Source organism: Equus asinus, chromosome 6 (assembly GCF_041296235.1).
Source record: "Equus asinus isolate D_3611 breed Donkey chromosome 6, EquAss-T2T_v2, whole genome shotgun sequence".
Lineage (NCBI taxonomy): Eukaryota > Metazoa > Chordata > Mammalia > Perissodactyla > Equidae > Equus > Equus asinus.
Window position 1 is genome coordinate 43,475,997 of NC_091795.1, and position 22,021 is coordinate 43,498,017.

General features: G+C 36.4%; 1 protein-coding gene across 18 annotated transcripts in view; it reads left to right on the top strand.

The window, feature by feature from the left end:
• TIA1 (TIA1 cytotoxic granule associated RNA binding protein) overlaps window positions 1-17,864 on the top strand; it is a 32,423-nt gene extending 14,559 nt beyond the window's left edge. Inside the window, exons 5-15 of one of the 18 annotated variants that reach the window (XR_011503944.1) lie at window positions 5-37; window positions 636-754; window positions 1,266-1,353; window positions 3,588-3,691; window positions 4,543-4,618; window positions 10,925-11,033; window positions 11,407-11,502; window positions 11,618-11,702; window positions 12,078-12,201; window positions 13,262-13,407; window positions 14,343-15,526. Coding sequence is in view for 9 of the 18 variants with exons in the window: in XM_014836694.3 (XP_014692180.1) it covers window positions 5-37; window positions 1,266-1,353; window positions 4,543-4,618; window positions 10,925-11,033; window positions 11,407-11,502; window positions 11,618-11,702; window positions 12,078-12,201; window positions 13,262-13,407; window positions 14,343-14,469 (884 nt within the window). In the remaining 9 variants the exon portion in view is untranslated. Of the gene's footprint in view, window positions 1-4; window positions 38-635; window positions 755-1,265; window positions 1,354-3,587; window positions 3,692-3,765; window positions 3,884-4,542; window positions 4,619-10,924; window positions 11,168-11,406; window positions 11,503-11,617; window positions 11,703-12,077; window positions 12,202-12,332; window positions 12,461-13,261; window positions 13,408-14,342 lie in introns of those variants that run through there. The other 17 variants (XR_011503945.1, XR_011503943.1, XR_011503947.1 and 14 more) reach the window with 17 other exon arrangements.
• Window positions 17,865-22,021: the final 4,157 nt, after the last annotated feature.

Below are 22,021 nucleotides of genomic sequence, written 5' to 3' on the forward strand. Positions count from 1 at the left end.
TCAGGTAGTACCGTTGTCAGCACACAGCGTTCACAAGGTAATTGTATCTTCTTAAACATAAAATGAAATCTCTTGAAAGGGTATTCACTAACCACCTGAATTTTTTTTTGTTTGATATTGGGGGGAGTGGGGAGGGAGGAGGTCGTATTTCTATTGTATCTCTGGCAATATTTTCCCCCTTTTCTCAGTGTTGACCAAGTGTGGCTCGTCCACTACTTTGGTGCTATCTCAAGTTCTCTGACCCCCTTGGTAGCAGTTGATGCCTTAGAAATACTTTCACCAACTAAAGGGCAAGATACCCTGCTTCCTTGAGGTCACAATCTGTGCTTCATACCCAGATCTTCTGATTGCTTGAGTTGCTCCTGAAACTGTTTCCCAAATGGCAACCCAGTGTGTTGCTTGAGGCCTGCCAAGTGGGGGTAACTTTTCTTTCCAAATATACTTTGTCAAAATTGATATATATGTCCATTTTATAAAGTGTTGATCCAAGTATTTTGTATTTTTAAAGTGTTTCTTTTTTGAGCATTGTCTTTTTTTAAAAACTTCACATATGGGATCATTATTTCTCTCCAATGCTTTTTTAGTGGCTCTGATATAAAGTGAAGGGATTACTGTTTTCATTCTGTTGCCTTCAGTCTTAGTTCACTTGCACATGGATTCACATAAACTGAATGGTGTAATGTCTGGGCAACCAAAACTGTTGGCTTTTGAGAAAACTGTCAAATACTTTAACATCAAACTGTTGCAATGCAAGGTATTTCTTTGATTGTTCTTCACAAAATATGGTTAAACCAAATATATCATGTAGCTAGCTTCAGTAAATTGTCTTAACTGAGGCGAGTCTAGTCTTCATAACTCACAATACCACTTTTATTTTAATGTGTAAAGCATTAATATAGTGGTAAACTGAATAAATGTAATAATTACTATGAGAATGGTAATTAAGTCATTAATTTTTTTGCAGAACTTATATATTATTAGTTTATTTTCTTAGAACAGTATAATAAATGGCTGTAAGTAGAAATATAACTGTCAGTTTCCAGTTAGGCATATCACAGTCTTTAGGAGAAGCTTACCTGTATTGTCACCTTGATTCATTATGTTTAAAATTGATAGGATTTGTTATAGATATAGGATAGTGTTTTACTTATACTTTACTATAATCTGTAAGTTATTTTAAGAATACTTTATTGAATAGATTTTAGTATTTTTTAAATTCTAAAATTTTATTTTTCTTTTCACTTCCCCTTCCTTCCCTTTATAAGATCATTTCCATGTCTTTGTTGGTGATCTCAGTCCAGAAATTACAACTGAAGATATAAAAGCTGCTTTTGCACCATTTGGAAGAATATCGTAAGTAACAGAAGATAAATTTAAAGTGCTTTTAATTAGAAACCATCTTATGTAGAAGTAATTTGAAAGTCTATTGTGAATTTTGGACATTACTTTTAACACTTGAATATAATGTATTACATTGTTTAGGGACTATTCAAGCAGTTAACAGCCAAAGATGGTTTTCCCATTGATAAAATAAATCTTTGGTCTTCAATTATCTTAAAATCCATTTTTAATTAGCATTAGCTTTTAAGAGACAAATTTGCTTTATTGTACATACTGCTTTTTATGTAAGTGTCTTCATAGCTTGCTGATAATCTTTAGTACAAAACTTGTGCTGTGTCTAAGGAATTTAGACCCTTTGGGCACTTCTATGATACCATGCATTTTGTGTTAATATATTTTAACAAAAAGAAACTTTAACAATTCAACCTAAAAAGCAGTTATTAAGTGTTAATTCCCAAGTATCTGCCCTTTGGTTGTTGTTACAGTTAACAATAATAATAATAATGATACCTTTTAGTATTTTGTAAAGCACTGTCCTGCTTGCATATGTTATTAATCATACACTTTAGGCCCTTTGTAAATAGCTCACTCAAGGTAGTATTTGTCATAAAAGAACTTTAATATTTTTAAAAGCATACTGTAATAAAGAATAGTAAGTTGATTATAGTACTTTCTTAGAAGTAATTGTTGAATTTAGAAAACAGAAATTTTTTAGGGTTTCTGGTTGCTTTATTATTGTTTCAGCTAGAAGAGTAGTAAAAGGAAACACTAGCTTTGGTTTGGTTTGATGAACAGACCAACAGCAGAGATGAGAAGGTGAGGAGACTTGGAAAGTAAATGCTAGTAGTATTGGTGACGAATTTTGGGAGTTTTCATTTGAAGAGTTGTAGTTCATTGGTAGGGGGATAAAAATGTATAGTGACGAAGGAATGGTCATAAGTAAGGAGTCAACTTTAAAGGCAGTTACAAGATAAGGGTTTATAAATGAATTCTTCTGTTAGGTGACGTTTTTCATCATCTGTGATAACTGATTAGGAAAAATAAGTTCTAATTTCTTAATTGTTCCTTTCAGTCTGTCTTAGGGTTTTAATGATGGTTAGGTTGCTTTCAAATATCTAGACTTGGAGGTCTTAACCTTTGACCTCTTAAAGGCTCTATAAGTCTCTGTATGCAAAATTTTGTATTTGTTTTCATTTTGGTGTGGAGTATCTTTGTTAAGTTGTATCTTATTTTCAGAGTAGTGATAGGATCATAAAAGGATTAAGGAAAGATTAAAGAACCCTGATCTAGATCTTTGCTGCTGCTTCTTTAGAGAATCTTTTCAGAAATAAGTAAGAACTAAGTATATTTCAAGGCTAACATTTCCTGAAACTTTAAGAAGAAAATAATTTTCTGAAATTTTAACAGATTAGCTGTTTTATTAAATGCTTTGATTTTGATTCAAGTAGTTTTTCTGAAAACATGGGAATTTTAGTTTGGGATTAGATAAAGAGTGTTTAACAATGAGGGTAAGTTAAATGACATTCAAATTTTAGCAATTTCTTGACTTCTTAATAATAGGTCAATAATTTCTTTTTGTTAAATACGTTGGTAGCGTAATTAGTCTGTAGATTTTCTTATGGTCAACCATGATTATTGATTTTTTTTGTTTTTTTTGGTAAGGCCTTTCTTTAAATTTTATAATTTTCAGTTGAGATAATGTATAATGTGTCAACTTTAGGCTACTCAAGGAGTTTGTTTTCCTAAGTTTAAAAGAACCATTTTCAGTTGGTAGCATCATTTCCTGATTTTTTTGTTAAAAGAGATAAGTTGGTAACTATATGTTAAAAGGTTCTCATGATAGATATTCTCTGTAGAGATCCTACGACAGTGCTTGATTTATAGAAGGTATGCAGTAAATGGTGGCCTATTGAAATATTTGGTATTAAAAAAAAGTACTTTCTTTCCCCACTTTATACAGTTTAAACTCTTCCTGTTCCTTGAGTTTAGGGTAGTCTAACATATTTTGGTATAGAAGTGAATCAGCTACCAAATTAAATGCATGTGTACCATACAGACAATTTAATAAGTATTTTTACATATTGAGAAGTAACCTGCATTTGTTTTCCCTCTTTAGCACCACTTCTTTGTCATTTTGATCCTAAACACTTAATAAATCACTCCTAAATTGATCAAAATATGCTTATGTATTCTTTAATATAAAATTATATTGCATGGCTTTCTGACTTGGGTTTTTGTTGTAAAAGTGCCTGTTTTGTTCATGTGTCCTGAGAGAACAAGCATTGTGACATACCTGGCTAACTTAAAAGCAGATTGCCTGTGAAGCACAATTTGAGTCCAATTTTTTGAGGTATGGAGTTTTAGCTATCATGGCTGGGTTTTTTTGACTCAATCTCAAATAATAGGGCTCTGGTTATTTTGCAGAGTATCTCTGAAGAATGGACAGAATTGCCCTGGCTAACTACAAGCTACGGTTCACAGTGGATAAATGTTGGCGTGCTTTTTTACTTTCTGACTTTTAAAAATTTTGCTTTTATATCTTGTAGTTTCCAATCAATCTTATATGATTGCTATTTTAAAATTCAGTATAAAATCTTTTCTTATATAGTTTAAAACTAAAATGTGTGTCTAGTATTTTTCTTCAATGATTTAGCATTTCTGAAAATGTCAAGTTCTCGAAATTTACCCATAGTCCAAAAGGGGGGTCTGAATTGATCTGAGAAAATGGAATAATTTAATTAATTCAGGGAATATACAACTTTTTTATTCTTTTAGTTTCCAGTTTTCTATTTATTTTTTTAATGATTAGGGTAGTATATGGTATCAAATAGCAAATTATAAATTGCATGGTTAAAGAAAGCCATTCACCTAATGTGCCTGTGAACCCTATAAGAGGTTAAGTAATTCACGTAAATAGCTGCTTTCACCATGCTTAATATTTAAAAGTTTAAAAACTTTTTGAAGTGGGAGGCAATTTCTGTACAATGTATACATATATATTTAAGAAGTTATTGATTTGCATGTTTATAAAATTAAGCCTTATTTGCTAATACATGATAAATTTTGTAGAATAAAAGGTGAATTTGCATTAAAGGTTCATTTTAATGAAGATGAAACATGAAAATGAGTTGTGTATGAAATTCTTTCTGGTATCCAGAGGAGAGTTTACAAACCTAAACTTGTGATTGTTTCTAATTTCAGAGATGCCCGAGTGGTAAAAGACATGGCAACAGGAAAGTCTAAGGGATATGGCTTTGTCTCCTTTTTCAACAAATGGGTGAGCTCAATAAAAAGTGCATGTGCAATGCTCTGAGAGTAAAGCACTAAGATACTCATTTTGTTTTAAGTATTAATCTTTTATCTACCATTCATTTCACTGGTAATTAACAACCTCACTAGAGGATATCTTCTTTCTCCTGGTTGGTCATTTATTCAGCATTTATTTATCACCTGATGCATGCAAAATACGGACAAAATCTTTTCAGAAAATAGAAAGGAGAAATTGTTTAATTATTTAAAAAGGTAGATATTGAAAATCTCATGTATTTAATTCATTATCTCCCTGTTTTATATTCCCATGATAATTTAAAAATAGCTAATGCAATGTTCCAATGGGTGGGGTTTTTTAAATCTGTATATTAATGTATTTGAAAATATTTCATCATTTCTTTCATTTAACAAACATTTACTGAACACCAATTTGCATGGGCTTGAACTTTCTAGTTTTTGCAGAGAAGAGGAAGGGTAGTGCAGTTGATCAAATGAGAGGTGATAATAGCATATATAAAGAAGGAAAAGGCTCGTATTTAGTGTGACAACTGGATAAAATCTTTGACATGTCCTCCATACAGAGTAATACTGTACCATTGTTTAAATAAAAAAAATAATGAGGAAGCTCTGTAAGTACTGATTGTGGAAGGATTTCCATGGCATATTGTTAGATGAAAAAGCTCATTTGTGTAAGAAAGAAGCGTGCGTATATTTATGTGACGTGTGTATTTGTGTTCTTTTCCCTCTTTAGAGATAAACAAGAAACTTGTTGCAGGGTCTCCTGCAATTAAGGGTAGGCAATGAGACAGGCAGATGGGGGGCAGGACAGGAAGCTTCTTGCTATGTTGTACTGTTTGAAGTTTGAACCTTGTAAATATATTACAAATTCAAATAAATAATAAACTTTTTTAGTGTAATAACTCAATGTTCAAAACAGTTAAATGCATAGATGTCACACTTCCAAAAATATAGGGGTGGGCTGGCCCCGTGGCCGAGTGGTTAAGTTCGAATGCTCCACTGCAGGCGGCCCAGGGTTTCATCGGTTTGAATCCTGGGCGTGGACATGGCACTGCTCATCGAGCCATGCTGAGGCAGCGTCCCACATGCCACAACTAGAAGGACCCACAACTAAGAATATATAACTATGTACTGGGGGGCTTTGGGGAGAAAAAGGGAAAAAATAAAATCTTCAAAAATATAGGGGTGAATAGTGGGAGAATTTATATATACTAATCTTGGAGTATACACTAAGATTTCATTAACCTTGGATTTTATTGTATTGCCTCTATGTTATGACTTTGCCAATGATAAGTACAGAAACACTATACTTGTCTGTGTAAGAGTGCATTAGAATGAGCCATTAAAAGTTTCTGATAATATGAAATGTATTTTAGAAAGGCTTTTCTTTAGTTATTGGAGTATTTGAAATAGATATTATGTCATTTCTTGACGACTTTAGGTCAAATTTATGAGCGTCACTTCTTATGCCAGTTCCTTCTAGGGTTTTTTAAAGGTGCATTTGTTTGCAATTATGCCAAATAATACCAAAACTTTTTTTTTTCTAGTTCCTTTGTCTGCTTACATTAGAACTAATGTCTGGTTATTCTTCACTATGAGCTCTTACTATCCAGATACCTGCTATAACAGCTTGCAACCATTTTGCCCAAAATTTACTTTCCAAATAAAAAATCTGCCCCAAAAATCTGTGAAATCTGTTCACGTGGCTTTCAAGTTCAGGCAAGAGAACCAGAACATATTGCAATTGTATCTCACCTGTTCGCACAGTAACATCGTATCTTGCAATCGGATTGTTTAAATGTGTTAAACAGTATAGCTATCATTCCTCTCGGCAAGTGAAGACGTCTTCTAGGAAATAGAAAAACTGGTGAAGAAAGTGGACAAGCCTAAGAGGTCAGGAAAAACACATAAATTAGAAGAAAAGTTGGAAATGGTAAAACATATTGAGAGGTGAAAAGATAAAAGTTCTCTCATGTATGTGTCCCATCTACCAGTTGTAAGCTTTTATTTTTTTTTTTCTGTGAGATGAGAAAATAAAGACTAAAAGTAGAGGCTGGCCCTGTGGCCGAGTGGTTAAGTTTGAGCGCTCCGCTTTGGCGGCCCAGAGTTTCACCAGTTTGAATCCTGGGCGCGGACATGGCACCGCTCATCAAGCCACGCTGAGGCGGCATCCCACATGCCACAACTAGAAGGACCCACAACTAAAAATATATACAACTATGTACCAGGGCGCTTTGGGGAGAAAAAGGGAAAAAAATAAAAAAAAAAAACTATAAAAGTAGAGTTGATTCTGAAAGCTTTACTGTTTATCACAACATAATATTTCGGAAAAGTAGAAAAGTGATTTCATACAGTGGGTTGATAGCCACAATTTACTGTGAGTTCATTAGAGGATTGATATATAGGATTTTAGTGTTTTGTGCTATTTGGGGAAATAGGTTTGGGGCTTTGGGTGGGCCATGAACTCATTTTTTCCATTTAAGATTGTTGAGTATAGGTCCCCGCTGTATAAAAATCGCCATTTAATGCATATTTAGTATGAAATAGAGTCATATAGCAAAGGATGTCTGTATGTGGCCTCTGGAGTCAGCCAGATGGATTTGAATCCTGACAACCATCAGATAGGTATAACTTTGAGTAAGTGATTTAATATATTCTTTCTGAATTTACATTTCAGCTTCTATAAAATTTGTGATACATGATTGGCAGGCACTCTCTGGTGTTATCAAGTGCCACAGCCTTGATTGCAACCACCCCCAACTCCTTTGCCTCTTTTCCCGTGTTGTGCATGCTAGGCAAGCCCCAGTGCTGGTTGAACAAAGCTTTTGTGCCTACTGAAATAACTGAATGTTGCTAGAGAAAAACTGACTCACCTGGTCTTGCTTCTAATTTAATGGTCACACAGTTAGATGAGTACATGGTACTATCTTTGCAAACCTTTGTTTCTCTAGTAAGTTTGATTTCCTGCTCTTTGATAACTATTTCATGCCCCCCTCCTGTCTCCTCAAATATTTCTCACTGTTTTCTCCATCATCACCCCACACTGTCAACCTTATGCTTCACTGAGAAAACAGAAGCTATCATACAGGAATTCTCTCGGCTTTCAACCACCAAACTTACATAAAAGTCATCCACCTTCCCCTTCTTCCGCCTGTGACAGTTGAGGAAAGGTCCTTCCTGAAAAAGGCCAAATCACTTATGAGTGAGATCCCACCTCTCCCGCCTTTTCAAGGACTTTGATCCTGTGCCTATTCCTTTTTTCCTACAGCAGCTTTATTGAGATATAATTCACATATCATAAAACCCACTAATTTAAAGTGTACAGTTCAGTGGTTTTTAGAATATTCACAAAATTATGCAACTATCATCACAATTTGGGAATATTTTCACCTTCCCCCAAAAAAACTTACATACTCATTAGCAGTCACTATCCTTTTCCTTCTACACCCTCTCCCCCCAGCCCTGAGCAACTGTTGTCTACTTTCTGTCTATATAGAGGTACCTGTTATGAACATTTTCTATAAATGGAATTGTATAATATGTGCTGTGCTTGTTCTTGTCCTGTGGCATCAGTCTTTCCTTCTTCACTGGATCATTCCCGTCAACCAAAAAACATGTTCTAGTATCTCTTAACTAAAACCACACTTGACCCCATATCCCTTGACCTGTATCCCCATTTCTTTGGTATAATTCAAAATCAAACTTCTCGGAAGAGTTGTTTGCATATGCTTCCACTTCTTCATCTCCCATTCACTATCCCCCCCCCACACACACGCACAACACACCCTATAAAAATTTTTTCCCTCTTTTGTGAGCAAGTAGTTGTATTCGTTTCTTAGGGCTGCTGTATCAAAGTACCATAAGCTGAACGACTTAAAGGAACAAAAATTCTCTCAAAGTTCTGGAGGCTGGAAGTCCAAAGTCAAGGTGTCATCATGGCTGTGCTCCCTCCGAAGGCTCTGTGGAAGAATCCTTCCTGCCTTCTTCTTAGCTTTTGGTGGTTGCCTGCAATCCTTGGCATCCTTGGCTTGTGGCTGCATCATTCCAGTCTTTGCCTTCATCTTCACATGGCCTTCTTCCCTCTGTGTGTTCACATCCGTCAGCTTCTCCCCTTCTTAGAAGGACATCAGTCATAGTTTTAGGGCCCACCCTAATCCAGTATGACCTCATCTTAACTAGTAGATCTGCGAAGACCCTCCTTCCAAATAAGGTAACATTCACAGTTGGGGGGTGGTGAATAGTTAGGACTTAATATCAATTTAAGGACACAGTTCAATCACAACAGTAGTTAAACATCTCATGGAGTTCAAACTGGTTTGTGTGGTAAACAGTGTTTGTTTCTTTTTAAGAATATGCATTTGCTTTTTGTGTGTCTCAGGAACGGCTTTTAGCCTTGAATTTGCCTGTTCTTTTGTGCTAGGTTGAGCCCACATTTGACACATGCAAACCAAAGCTGCACGCCATTTACTGTTCAGGCCGCTCCAGGCTGGCTTTTATTCTCCCTTTCTACCAACACTACTTTTTTCAAGTTCACCTCTTGATTTCTGATTCCTTGGCTCCATGACAGTACATTTTTGTGCATTTCTTCCTTCATCACTGGCTACTCCTTCTTAGTCACCTTAGCTAGTGGCTTTTCCTTTACCCAATATTTAGATTTTGCTGTTTTTCAGGCTCTGTCCCAGGATGCTTTCTTTTCTCTCTGTAGTCTTTCTTCATGAGTCTGAATTTTATATCCAGTTCAGGTTACTTCTCTGTGCTCCACACTTACTAACAATGATCATAATTTAAATGTTTTACAGTCATCTCAAACTTCAAGTGTCTTACATGGAGCTCTTTGTTTCTTCCTCAGACCTGTTCCATTCTTTCCTCCCAGGCTTCTCATTTCAATAAATGCTAGCACTACCCTCCCTGCCGCCCAAGCAGGAACCTAGGAGTTATCTTTGATTCCTCCCCTTTTACTTAACTGTGCGCCCCCCCACCCTTCTGTTGATCTTCTTTTAGATTACTGCTACTGCCCTAGTCCTGGCCACCAACATGTTTTTAAATCTGGATATTGCATTAGTCTCAAAGTGTCTTTTTCTTTTTACTACCCGTCTCTAAACTATTGTAGCACTAAGAATGGCCTTAAAACATAGATTAGATTATGACAAGCTCTTACTTAAAACCTGTCAGTTTTTTTCCTCTGGCATCCTTCCCTCTTGCTTGGCCGATTCCACTGAAAGTAGTTGTCTGTCACAGGCTTTCAGATGCAAATCAAACTCCTGCCTTCACATACTTTGCACTGCCTTTACCTCTACTAGGGCTTTCTTCCTCAGTGTGTGTTTGTTTTTGGCTTCTCCCTGGTGGTGATAAGCACTATTTCTAACTCAACAGTTAAGGATTTTCTTTTTTATGTTTTTTAGTGAGGAAGATTGGCCCTGAGCTAACATCTATTGCCAATCTTCCTCTTTTTTTTTCTCCCTAAATCCCCAGTGCATAGTTGTATATCCGAGTTGTAGGTCCTTCAAGTTCTTCTATGTGGGACGCCGCCTCAGCATGGCTTGAGGAGTGGTGCTAGGTCTGCACCCAGGATCCAAACCGTCAAACCCCAGGCTACCGAAGCGGAGTGTGAGAACTTAACCACTACGCCACTGGGCTACCCCTCTTCCTCAGTGTTTTGACTTGGCTTGTTCCTCTTCCTCTTGATTTCAGCTAACATGTCATTTCAGAGAGACCTTCCCTAATCAGGCTGTCTAAAATAGATTCCCATGCCCATATTCTTTATCTCAGTCTTTTGCTTCTGTCATGACATTTACCACAATTTGTAATTACTTTATTTGTCCGCCTAAAAGAATGTAAGCTCCATCGCAGCAGAGACCACGTCTGCTTCATTCAGCAGCATATCCCTAGTACTTAACCTGCTGCCTAGAACATGATAGCTGTTCAATGTTTACTTGATGGGTGAATGAGAAACCAAATACTGTCTATAATAAGCTTGTTGGATTGTCTAAGGGGAGATTTCCTCCATAATAGTCTGAGTTGTTGCATGAACTTTATAATTGCCACCTCCTAAGGGCTTTTGGGCTCTGGACTTTTTCAGGTGATTAACATTCCCAAAGTCTGCTATGCAAATAAAAGGAAGATAATTTAAAAGCACTCTTGCATTTTAGGAAAACTATTATACTGTGTATGTCATAAAGCATTTTCATTCAAAAAACATTTGTGAAATGCAACCATGAGTTTTCTCTACTGCTAACAGTTGTTTAACATCAACTAATAGTGGCTTCTTTGTCATTTCTAATGTTGTACGGAACAGGATGCCGAAAACGCCATTCAGCAGATGGGTGGCCAGTGGCTTGGTGGAAGACAAATCAGAACTAACTGGGCAACCCGAAAGCCTCCAGCTCCAAAGAGTACATATGAGTGTAGGTGTATTGGAGAAGAAAAGGAAATGTGGAATTTTGGAGGAAAATACGCTAGATTTTAAATGTTAGAGCTGTTCCCCGGAGACTTATTGCAGAAATAGATGAGAAGCAAATCAAGACTACTGTTCAAAAATGTACTTAGTTTTCATTTTTGTAATTATAAATAATAACTGATGATATCTCTAATGTCAAGTCTCCTGTTAAATAGAAAATACTGAGTAATTTTTTAGACGTTCTTGGGGGAGGTTTAATTCTCAAATGTAATATATATAACAAGGTAAATATTACCATTGCAGTAGTGTAGTTAATGCTGCTTTTCTCTTTCTGAACATTTTATGTAATGAATTAAAAATATAAAACTTTCCTTCCCCAGCAAACACCAAACAGCTATCATATGATGAGGTCGTAAATCAGTCTAGTCCAAGCAACTGTACTGTGTACTGTGGAGGTGTCACTTCCGGGCTAACAGGTATGGGAGCTTTATTTGTGTGGCATCTTGAGATGAATTTTTGACCTGAAAAGCTTGATATTTGTGAGATTTTAATGTAACTTAGTGTGGTTTGTTTTTGTTTTCTGTCTAACAGAACAACTAATGCGTCAGACTTTTTCGCCATTTGGACAAATAATGGAAATTCGAGTCTTTCCAGATAAAGGATATTCATTTGTTCGGTATGAGTGGGTTTTTTTAAAAAAAAACTTTTTCCCCCAAAGTCATTTTTGAACATTTAACTTAGTGGTTTTCTTAACAATGTACCTTGGTTATAAAGAAATAGAAATTTTCTCCAGTATTTAGCCTATTTGCCACTGTTTTTTAATAGCTCCCTGCTTCCAACAAGGCCAATAAAACACGTTCTATTAAAAGAAGTTTCTGCCTAACTACAAGATCTTTGAGAAACAAATAGCAATGAAAATATGCCATTTTCTTGATTCTTTTATTTGAACTGCCTGTTTTAACTTAGGCTCAGCTTGATTTTTAAAAATAGGTTTTATTCATAAGTATTTTAAATAATTTATATGGGTGATTCTTAATATTGTTTTCAATAGGTTCAATTCCCATGAAAGTGCAGCACATGCAATTGTCTCTGTTAATGGAACTACCATTGAAGGTCATGTTGTGAAATGCTATTGGGGCAAAGAAACTCTTGATATGATAAATCCCGTGCAACAGGTGAGAGACTTTTCAGAGTAATTTCTGGGCTAATAATAAGGTTATTTTAAAATGAAATTGTTGATAATCCTTGTTAATAAGTTTCTAGCTTAAATGGGAGTATATAAGGGCTCTTCCTACATGTATTATAGTTCCAGAGTGCTGGTTCATGGATTACAGTGGTGACATGATGAATGTGACTGCCTCAGTTGACTCATGCTCACAAAGTGGATTTTAAAATGCTCCGACAAACCTAACAGGGTATTAAATTTTTTCTTAATACTTGGTAGCTTTATTCACATACTATTTGGAGAACTCACAAGCATGCTTGACTCAATTGAAACAAAAATAAAGCTATAAGTGTATAGAGAGCCTTGGCATTTTCTTCCAGATTTTGCTGTTTTTGTTTTTCCAGGCAGCTTTAGTGGTTCAAACTTGATCCCACAAAGATGTCTATGAGGAAATTGTAAATGGAGCACCAAGATAGGAGTAAGAAAATCCTAAGCTACAGTTATTTGATGCTTAACGACAGGGATACATTTTGAGAAATGGAGACAATTTCATTGTTGTGGGAACATAATAGAGTGTACTTACACAAACCTAGATAGTATAGCCTGCTAAACACCTACACTATATGGTACTAATATTATGGGACCACCATTGTACATGCGGTCCATCGTTGACCAGAATGTCGACATACAGTCGTGACTCTATATATGTTTCTTAAGTAAACTGAATATAGGGATAAGTAATCTTTGTATCTTCCCTATCTAAAGGAAACAGTCATGTAGATAGTTTACAAAACACTTAAACGTTATACTGAGTTTAATATTTATTACTGGGGTATTACCTCCTGCCTACCTTACAAAGAGTATGCCATTCAGGGCATCACATAGACTTACAGCAATATAACCTCACTTTTTTTTTTTAGCAGTCACTTTCTAAACTCTTGTTTATCTTTCATTTTAATTGTAATGATGGCCCTGTGTGTTATGGCTCTGTATTTGTCATATATTAGGACTGTATATGTACATTTAACTTCAAATAATAGTAAATGATCTGTTATAATTTTACTTAATAGCAGAATCAAATTGGATATCCACAAGCTTATGGCCAGTGGGGCCAGTGGTATGGAAATGCACAACAAATTGGCCAGTATATGCCTAATGGTTGGCAAGTACCTGCATATGGAATGTATGGCCAGGCGTGGAACCAACAGGGATTTAAGTAAGCACATTTGCTCTTTTCCTTTGTTATTAGCCTTTGAAAATGTCAAGAACTTGGGAGGAGATTTTAAGTAGTCCGTAGGTAATGTCGCTGTCTTGTTTAAGGCATTTATAGTTTTAAGTATATCTCTTTAAAGATTTGCCTAGAAATATGTTGCCCTGAGATATAACCAGCATTAGAAGAATTTTGGTAATGCTTGGTAATGAATTAACTAATATTTAAGTAAGAAAATAAGAGCTTGATCATTGTTAAGCTTTTTACTTGATAATGGTCACCTAGCCATTCTTCGATACAGTTATTTCACTGCTAGTTGTTTTATTCATTACACTTTTTTCTGCGCAAAAGAGTTTGTTCATACATTGTTATATGGAAGCTTCTTTATATACCCTAAATTAATGCAGTTTTACTTAAATTTCTAAAAATAAGCTGGAAATTAAAATACTTTGCAGTTTTTATTAAAAAGAATCTTGTATTTGTAATGTTGAAAAAACTTTATGAGCTTACGTGTGCTGATGATTGTTTTGATTTCTTCTTTGAGTAATATAAATGCTAGTCCTTATCATACCAAATGATCCAGTTTCTTTCAGGTAGTGGGTTGTTCAACATGTGTCCAACCCAAATGGACAGTTTTCTTTTTGAGATGAGAGAGAAGTTTTTTCTGAGTCAAAGGGGATAAATGTTTACAGGTTAAGGGTATTTCCTTAGCTGTAATTAAACTAACAAAATTAAACTGCCCAAACTAAGCCTCATGAGGATACTAATTTTTAAGAGAAAAAACTTTTGCCTTTGCTTTCCCTGGCATAACAATTATTGTTACATTTGAGCTTAAGAAAAAGAATATCTCCCATATGTATGTGTTATTTGTTCTTCGCATTACGTTTTATTTTAATCAGTGAATTTCCCCTGCCCTCTGCTTCTTTGACATTCTCTACCAGTCAGACACAGTCTTCTGCACCATGGATGGGACCAAATTACGGAGTGCAGCCACCTCCAGGACAAAATGGCAGCATGTTGCCTAATCAGCCTGCAGGGTATCGAGTGGCAGGGTATGAAACCCAGTGAAAAAGGACTTCAGAATCTAAAGCCAGTGGCTTGAGGCTACAGGGAGTGTAGTAAAGCCGTTGTTTACTTAAAGATTTATCAAATCAGTCAGTGCAAATGTCAGATACAATGTATTTATTTAAAAGATTCATTTTTTAATCATGAAATTACTTATCATCCACGTTGTTTTAAAAAGAAACAAGATGCTGGATGTCTGCCAATTTTTGCCTTCATTACCTTTTTTGATAAAGTTTCTCAGATCCTTGTTTCAAATACAAATGCAGGGATTGCTGCCACTTTTTTTAAATTAAGAGGCAGAAAATTGCACAATGTTGAACTTTTTTCCACTAAGGTAGTGTGCAGTTCTAGTTTGCATTCCTGATATGATTTAAAACATGTAATATAAAGATGTAAAAAAAAAACAAACCAACAACCAAAACTGTGCAGAGTCTAGAAGTTCTTTGTAATCTTCAGCTTGTGCACAATTCTGTTTTAGGTTTTTTTAAAAAAAGGCATTGTTTGAACTGTCCCATCTTCACTGTTTTCCCTTTGGGGTTTTTAAATATAAATTATTAGTTTACATCATTTTTGTATCTACATTTTTTTCACAAATTTGTCTTGCCTTATTAAAGTTGTGTAAAATAAATGAAAAAAATGATGTTCACGTAGATTGAAAACTTTTCTCAGATGGATTGATAATTGCATTCATCTTGTGTTTTATATGAGAAGGTGCCTCAAGAATTCCCTGTTGGATTTGTTTAAAAGGATTTTTATCTTCTGTGATAAACTTTGCTGTGTACCAGGAAATATAAAAACAAAAACTTGTTACTAAAGAAAATCTCTGAAATGTGATAAGTTCTTTTGAACCTGTGTTAATTTCATGTGTCAGCTTCTACATTTACATGTATTATTTCATTATGTAAAATGTCTTAGCAATTTAATATTTTGCACAGTTAGCAAACTTTGTATGTCATTTTCTTCTTAAAGGCATCATGCAGAGTTGACAGGAGATTTATAAAGTTTTAAGTTGTTTGCATGTGAATATCAAATACACACTTTGGTAGTCTTTGAATACAAAGTCATCTGCTCTTGTTTTTCAAGAATTTTAAGACACAAAGTTGTATGTAAAGAATATATTAATTTGCCATTTTCTAGTTATATTTACTCAAAAAGAGTAAATCAACTTAATGTACAAATGATAGCTGTGAAACTGTAGAATATCCTTATGTCAGGCTTGGGGTTCGTTGTGAACTCCAAAATTAGCCTGAAGGACCAGCCGGGCAAAGCATTTTTTAAATGTTCAGAGGCCAAAAGATAAACAAAAAAAACCCTTAAAATCCTACCTCCTTAAACAGCCTTCAAAGAGGAGAATCCTCAGTGCAATTGTTATTTTGATTCTTTTGGTACCTGTTTTCCTGGAGTTCCCAATTTTATTATTTTGGGGTGGCTCCGAGCATTAAGAGGTTTAATCTTTGATGGCATTGTTCTAGTTTTGAAATTTCTAGTACATTTCAGAGTCTCTTAGAAGAATTGTGGGAGATTTTGTTTTGTTTTCAGTGAAAGTCATAAACTCCGTTCTTCCTTGACTCACAAAGGGGAATGGTCCCCAGTATACATATTCGGCTGGTTGGTTGTTTTTAAGACCTTCAGAGAGCTCCTAGCATTTTATTTAGAAACAGAAAAGGCCTGTGAAATCTTTAAGTTTCCTGGCCTGTACCTTCTAGGTAGGAGCAAATGACTCTAAGCTGGTCTCTAAGCCAATACTCTTGTAAACCAGAGCCCAGGAAAGACAGCTCATAAGTGTATAATTCTCTGGAGCTCAATTCTATGCAGTTGTACTGATGTTTCATTAAGTCACTGTGTATTTTTAAGTGTTGATAGATTAAAAGTTGCTTTATGGAAAATGAGTAAATTTTTTAAATACTTGGAAATTTTATTTCCTTGTTAACTTCTACAGATCAGGGCATGCAACCTAAAGCAGCTTAAATGAAATACTCAAAAGAGAAAATATCAGGAAGCTGTTTTTAGATTCTTCTGGATTATGTTTCTATTTTAGGACCCTCATTATTTTTCTCTTATTCAAAAAGATTTTATTTCCTATACATCTGTGGACTGCAGGGTAAATTATTTGGGCATAAATAATTTAAGCAAAAATGCAGTTTTTCTTTCATCTAGACTCTCAAATAATAATAACAGTAACACTTTTTATTAGCCAGTATATTTTCTTATTGTACAAATCTTAAAATGTACATTGACTACTTTTTTGAGAAGAAAGTGGTATATTACCCAGATGAAAAGGTTACTACTGAACAAATTCACATTTCAGGAACATTGCTAACTTTGGTTTAAATCTCACTCTTAGTGTTAAAACAAATCATATAAAGATTTTTCAGTCTAAAAAATCATGCTGGTATTAGCATCAAGTACGAAATTAAAGTTTAAAAACGGTTTCATTCTCTTCAGTATGCATTCAGATTTTACTTTAAAAATATCTGGTACTGTAAAGAACCTGAAGTGATTCACACTTAATGGGTCATTAATCCAGTATTCTTTGCCCTGACTGTTTCGATATTAAAGTTCATTTATGTTTTCTATAACCTGTGAGATCTTCTTGCAGTTATTATTGTGTGTGAGAGATTTTTTTTTCTTTTTGACCTAGCCATATTGTTATGTTCACCCAGATATTTGTTAGATTTTTAAAAGAGAAATCTCATTTCAGAAACCATGGTTTGTACTTGGTTACTGTTTAATAGCACAAATAATTGGCATTCTGCAGATTTAACTCATTTTGAAACCAGGATCTCATTTTCCTTGTTGATATGCTCTCCCTGTTGAAAATAAGATTCACATCCTAGTGTTCTGTTCTTGTGTTTTGTCCCTGTGCTTGCTCATCTTCCTTTTTGTGTGTTAGAGTTGTGTTGCATTTGAGAAGGCAGTTGATAAGGACTAGATTGATTATACAAAGAGAGTTAGGGTGCCCTTGAGGTTACAGTTGAGTTGGAAAAATAAAATGTGTTTATAGGAAATAAAAAGCAAATCCTTTCAATGAAAGAGTGATGATTTATAAAAACAAATCATTTTTGTAGGGGATCATTACATTTTTTCCAGTCACTACATGTTGATTGCTGTGTTTAGAACTTGAAGAACATACCTCCAAAAACAACAAATTTTAAGAGCTTTAATAAAATATATGTGAATATGTCTCAATTAAATAGCATTTACACTATGGCCTCTAAGGTTGGAGGCTGAAATTACTTTCATAGTAATTCAACTAAAAAAGGAAAAAATAGATGTATGACTCAGGGTTACTAGGCTAGGTTGAGATGCTGTACAGAAAATAGCGATTAAGCACAATTTTACATACTGGATAAATGAGATCTCTAGCTCCTTATCCTTGTTCAGTTCTAGGATACCAAGAGCCACACTTAGAGACACCAGGCAGGATGTGGAGGATCCTTCTGTGGAAAACTAAACTCTTGAGAGGAAAGACCAATGCTGACATTTGAGGGTCCCCACCAAAAAGCCACCTGGCAACCAATCCCCCTACAGTGGAGTGTGCCAGTCAGTAAGCCCTGCCCCCATACTCCAATCCTCCAGACAGGTTTGTAGTGCTTCCCTTTTAAATAAAGATGGCCAAAGACCAGCAGAAATTGAGGAAAACTTTGTGAAAGGTAGATCCAAACAAAAAGCAACTCTCAAGAATTAGAAAAATTCCAAGAACTATAATATCCTCAGATAAAAGAAGATACTTGTATTTAAGAAACTAGAACAGGATACGACTAAAATGTCGTAACAAGAAATTAAAATATGAGTATAATGAGAATATTAAAAGAAGGAAATGTTCTAGAACAGAATCAAAAGTGAAGGGGAAGAAATACCTATCAATTCTGGAGGTTTAATATATAATCAACAGTAATTCCAGGAAGAGAAGTGAGAAAATAGGGGAGGATAGAATTTATTAGAAAATAAAATTCCCCTGATGAAATGATGAGTCTTAAGATTGACAAAAGGGGCTGGCCCCGTGGCCGAGTGGTTAAGTTCGAGCGCTCTGCTGCAGGTGGCCCAGTGTTTCATTGGTTCGAATCCTGGGCGTGGACATGGCACTGCTCATCAAACCATGCTGAGGCAGCGTCCCACATACCACAACTAGAAGGACCCACAACTAAGAATATACAACTATGTACCGGGGGGCTTTGGGGAGAAAAAGGAAAAAATACAATCTTTAAAAAAAAAAAAAGATTGACAAAAGGTTGTTAGTGGGGCTGGCCCCATGGTGGAGTGGTTGGGTTCGCGTGCTCCACTTCCAGGCCCCAGAGTTTTACCAGTTCAGATCCTGGGCGTGGACCTGGCACTGCTCATCAAGCCATGCTCAGGTAATGTCCCACATAGCAGAACCAGAAGGACCTACAACTAGAATATACAGCTATGTACTGGAGGGCTTTGGGGAGAAGAAAGAGAGAGAGAAAAAAAAGATTGGCAACAGATGTTAGTTCAGGTGCCAATCTTTAAAAAAAACACGTTACGTAAAAAAGAATAAGAAAAAAGGCTGTTAGTGAATTAGCACAATAAATATAAAAGACCCATACGAAGGCATACCACCATGAAATTTTAGGACACTAGACATAAGAATATTCTAAAATTTACCAGCTAGCAAAAGGATTGAGAATAATAGTAGCAACATTGGAAACCAGGGGTCGATGGAATACTGTCCTCAGAAGTTGGAATTGTATATCCAGCTGTACTGTCATGTATGGCAGCAGAATAAAGGCATTTTTAGACATGCAAGTTCTCAAAAGATTTTCTTCCTTTCACTGGTTCTCAGCTCCTGGATATACTCCATCAAAACAAGAGTAAATCAAGAAAAAATATGATGTAGTGTCTAGAAACGGGATCCAAAACAGGAATGAGATAAAGGGAAGTCCCAGGATAAGAGCTGTGAAGTGACCCGGCAGCCAGGCAGACTGATGGTCCGAGGGCTAGACCTGATTATCTGACAGGTTGGGCCATGCAGATAATTGTGTGAGGAGACATTTTACAGAGCTGTAGAGGATGTGAGAAGACTTAAAAGCTGGAAGAAAATCAGGCAAATGAAAAGGGGCAATTGTCAGGAGAAGCATTGCATGAGGAAGAAAAAGTTCCTTCTTGAGAAGTGCATGCACTAAACTAATATTAGAGAAGTTTTCCTGAATTATATCCATAAATATTTGTGCTATGTCCATTTCGGTTTTCTTTGGCAACTCCAGTTGTATGTGGGATCTTCTCTGCCTATCATCTGTTTCTATGATTTGTTCTTAATTCCTTTTATTTTTATTTTTTTTTACTTTTCTCATTTCTGAACTCTCTCCATTATCATACTTCCCTGTGGTATCCAGACTTGCTTGTGATCCTTTTAATTTAGTCTTCATTTCTGAGATGGTTTTGTCTTTTTCTGTGTCCTAAGTTCTACCAGTTTCACTTCAGGGACATCTCTTCCCTGAATTCTTGTATTTCTCAGCTGCATTAGATTTTAAAAATTCTTGTTGGAATCTTGGTTTATTATTTTCAGTTGCTTTGTGGAAACATTTTCCTTGGGAGTTTTCTCCAGGGAAACTCTAGGTAAGTTTTGCTACTCCTATTTTTAGAGTGTTATTGTACAAATGCCATGCTTATTCCTTTCTGTTTGTTTATATTTGAAACAGTTGGATTTTGCTAGACCAAGTACCAGCAGGAGGATGAAGGGGAGGGACTCTCTCCAGGTTTCTCATCTCTCTGGCTACAGTGAATACTCTACTTAGAAGTATAGCATGAGTTCTCTCTCTTGGAATGTGACTTTGTTCAGAAGGGATTCTGTGCCAGCTCTGAGCTCCCTTGGTTCTTTACTCTGTTCATTAAGGGATCTTGTCCCTGTCTTTCGAGAAGATCCTCGGGGACGGCCTGGTGGCACAGCGGTTAAGTATATTCTGCTTCTTGGCAGCCTGAGATTCGCCAGTTTGGATCCCGGGTGTGGACATGGCACCACTTGGCACGCCATGCTGTGACAGGCGTCCCACATATAAAGTAGAGGAAGATGGGCACGGATGTTAGCTCAGGGCCAGGCTTGCTCAGCAAAAAAAAAGAGGAGGACTGGCAGTAGTTAGCTCAGGGCTAATCTTCCTCAAAAAAAAAAAAGAAGAAGAAGAAGATCCTCTAACTTGCTTTCTGAAAGATGTCACCTCTGGACCTCCTAGTCACTTCTCACACCTTCCTTCCCTGCCTCCCCCAGTGCTCACACAGTTGTTCAGGTCCTCTCACAGCAGGCTCCACTCAGGGTTTGGCTGTGTTCTCAGAGTGAATATTGAATGTGAATATTTGATGGTGATTTCTGCGATCTGCCACCACCATCCCCTCCTCACCCTCTGTTCTTCCCCAACTGCACTCTGTTGGCCTCCCCTCCAGTCCCACCCTTTCACTCAATGTGGAATTTTTAAGTTTTCTGTGCCTCCCTAGTTTCACTCAAGATACTGTTTGTGGAGGTGAGTGGTCATATATTTTCTTTGTTGCTCTCTAGTGGTTTCCAGAAGGAGAAGTGAAAAGATCCAGAACCAGGCTGCAAACGCTTTTACCAGAATCAAAAGCCCAAGGAATCTTTTAAACATGTAAATCTGATCATGACACTCCAGTGCGTGAAAGGCTTTGTTTGCTTCAAATTGCATTTAGGATGTAATCGAAAATCTTTAATATGGCCTGTAGTGCCTTCTAAAGTGTAATCTTTACTTATGCAACTTCACAGGAGGCCACCCCACTCTCCCAGAAGCCCTTCCACTCCACACTCATCTTTCAGTTTCTTGAGGAAATAAACACTTTATATCAGTGAGGGTCCACTCAGGAGACAGACCAACACAAAAATTTGAAAAGGGAAATTTTAACATGAATAGTTGTTAAATAAGGTGGTTCACTACCAAAAGGGGTAAAACAAGGACTCAAAGGGATCCAGAAGTGGCAGGTGCAAAAAAAATAAAGCATCTACTACTTAGGGAGAGAGTGGACAATGAAGGAACTAAGGGTTTAGGAGAGCCCTGCCTGAGACTCTGACCTCTCCAAAGAGGGCTTGATTACCACAGGAATACTGCCTGCTGAAGACACGTGACAGAGGGCCAGAAGTGGTCCCTAGAAGCCACCTACCATTGCCAGAGAGCATGGGCAGGCTGGAGATGGTCTATAGAAATGGTCCACCATGTGGGGGCAGACAGCTGGAGTTGCCAGATATAGCAAATAAGAACCCCAAATATTGCATGGAACATACATAGACTAAAAATTACTTGTTTAACTGAAATTCAAATTTAACTGGGTATCCTGTATTTTATCCATCAGTCCTAGAGACAGTTGCAGGCTGGTGTTATGAAAGCTGCCGTGGTCTCAGCTGCAGGTGGGGAGAGTGGCTTGAGGTAGCTGGAGCAGGTCCCAAGGATTGCTGAGGGGAGTGCCACTGGGTCTTCTGTACAGTGCTCCACTGGCTCCTGCACTGAATAAAAAGAAGAGAGGGGCCTGCCTGGTGGCAGAGTGGTTAAGTTTGCCTGCTCCACTTTGGGCAGCCTGGGGTTCACAGGTTCAGATC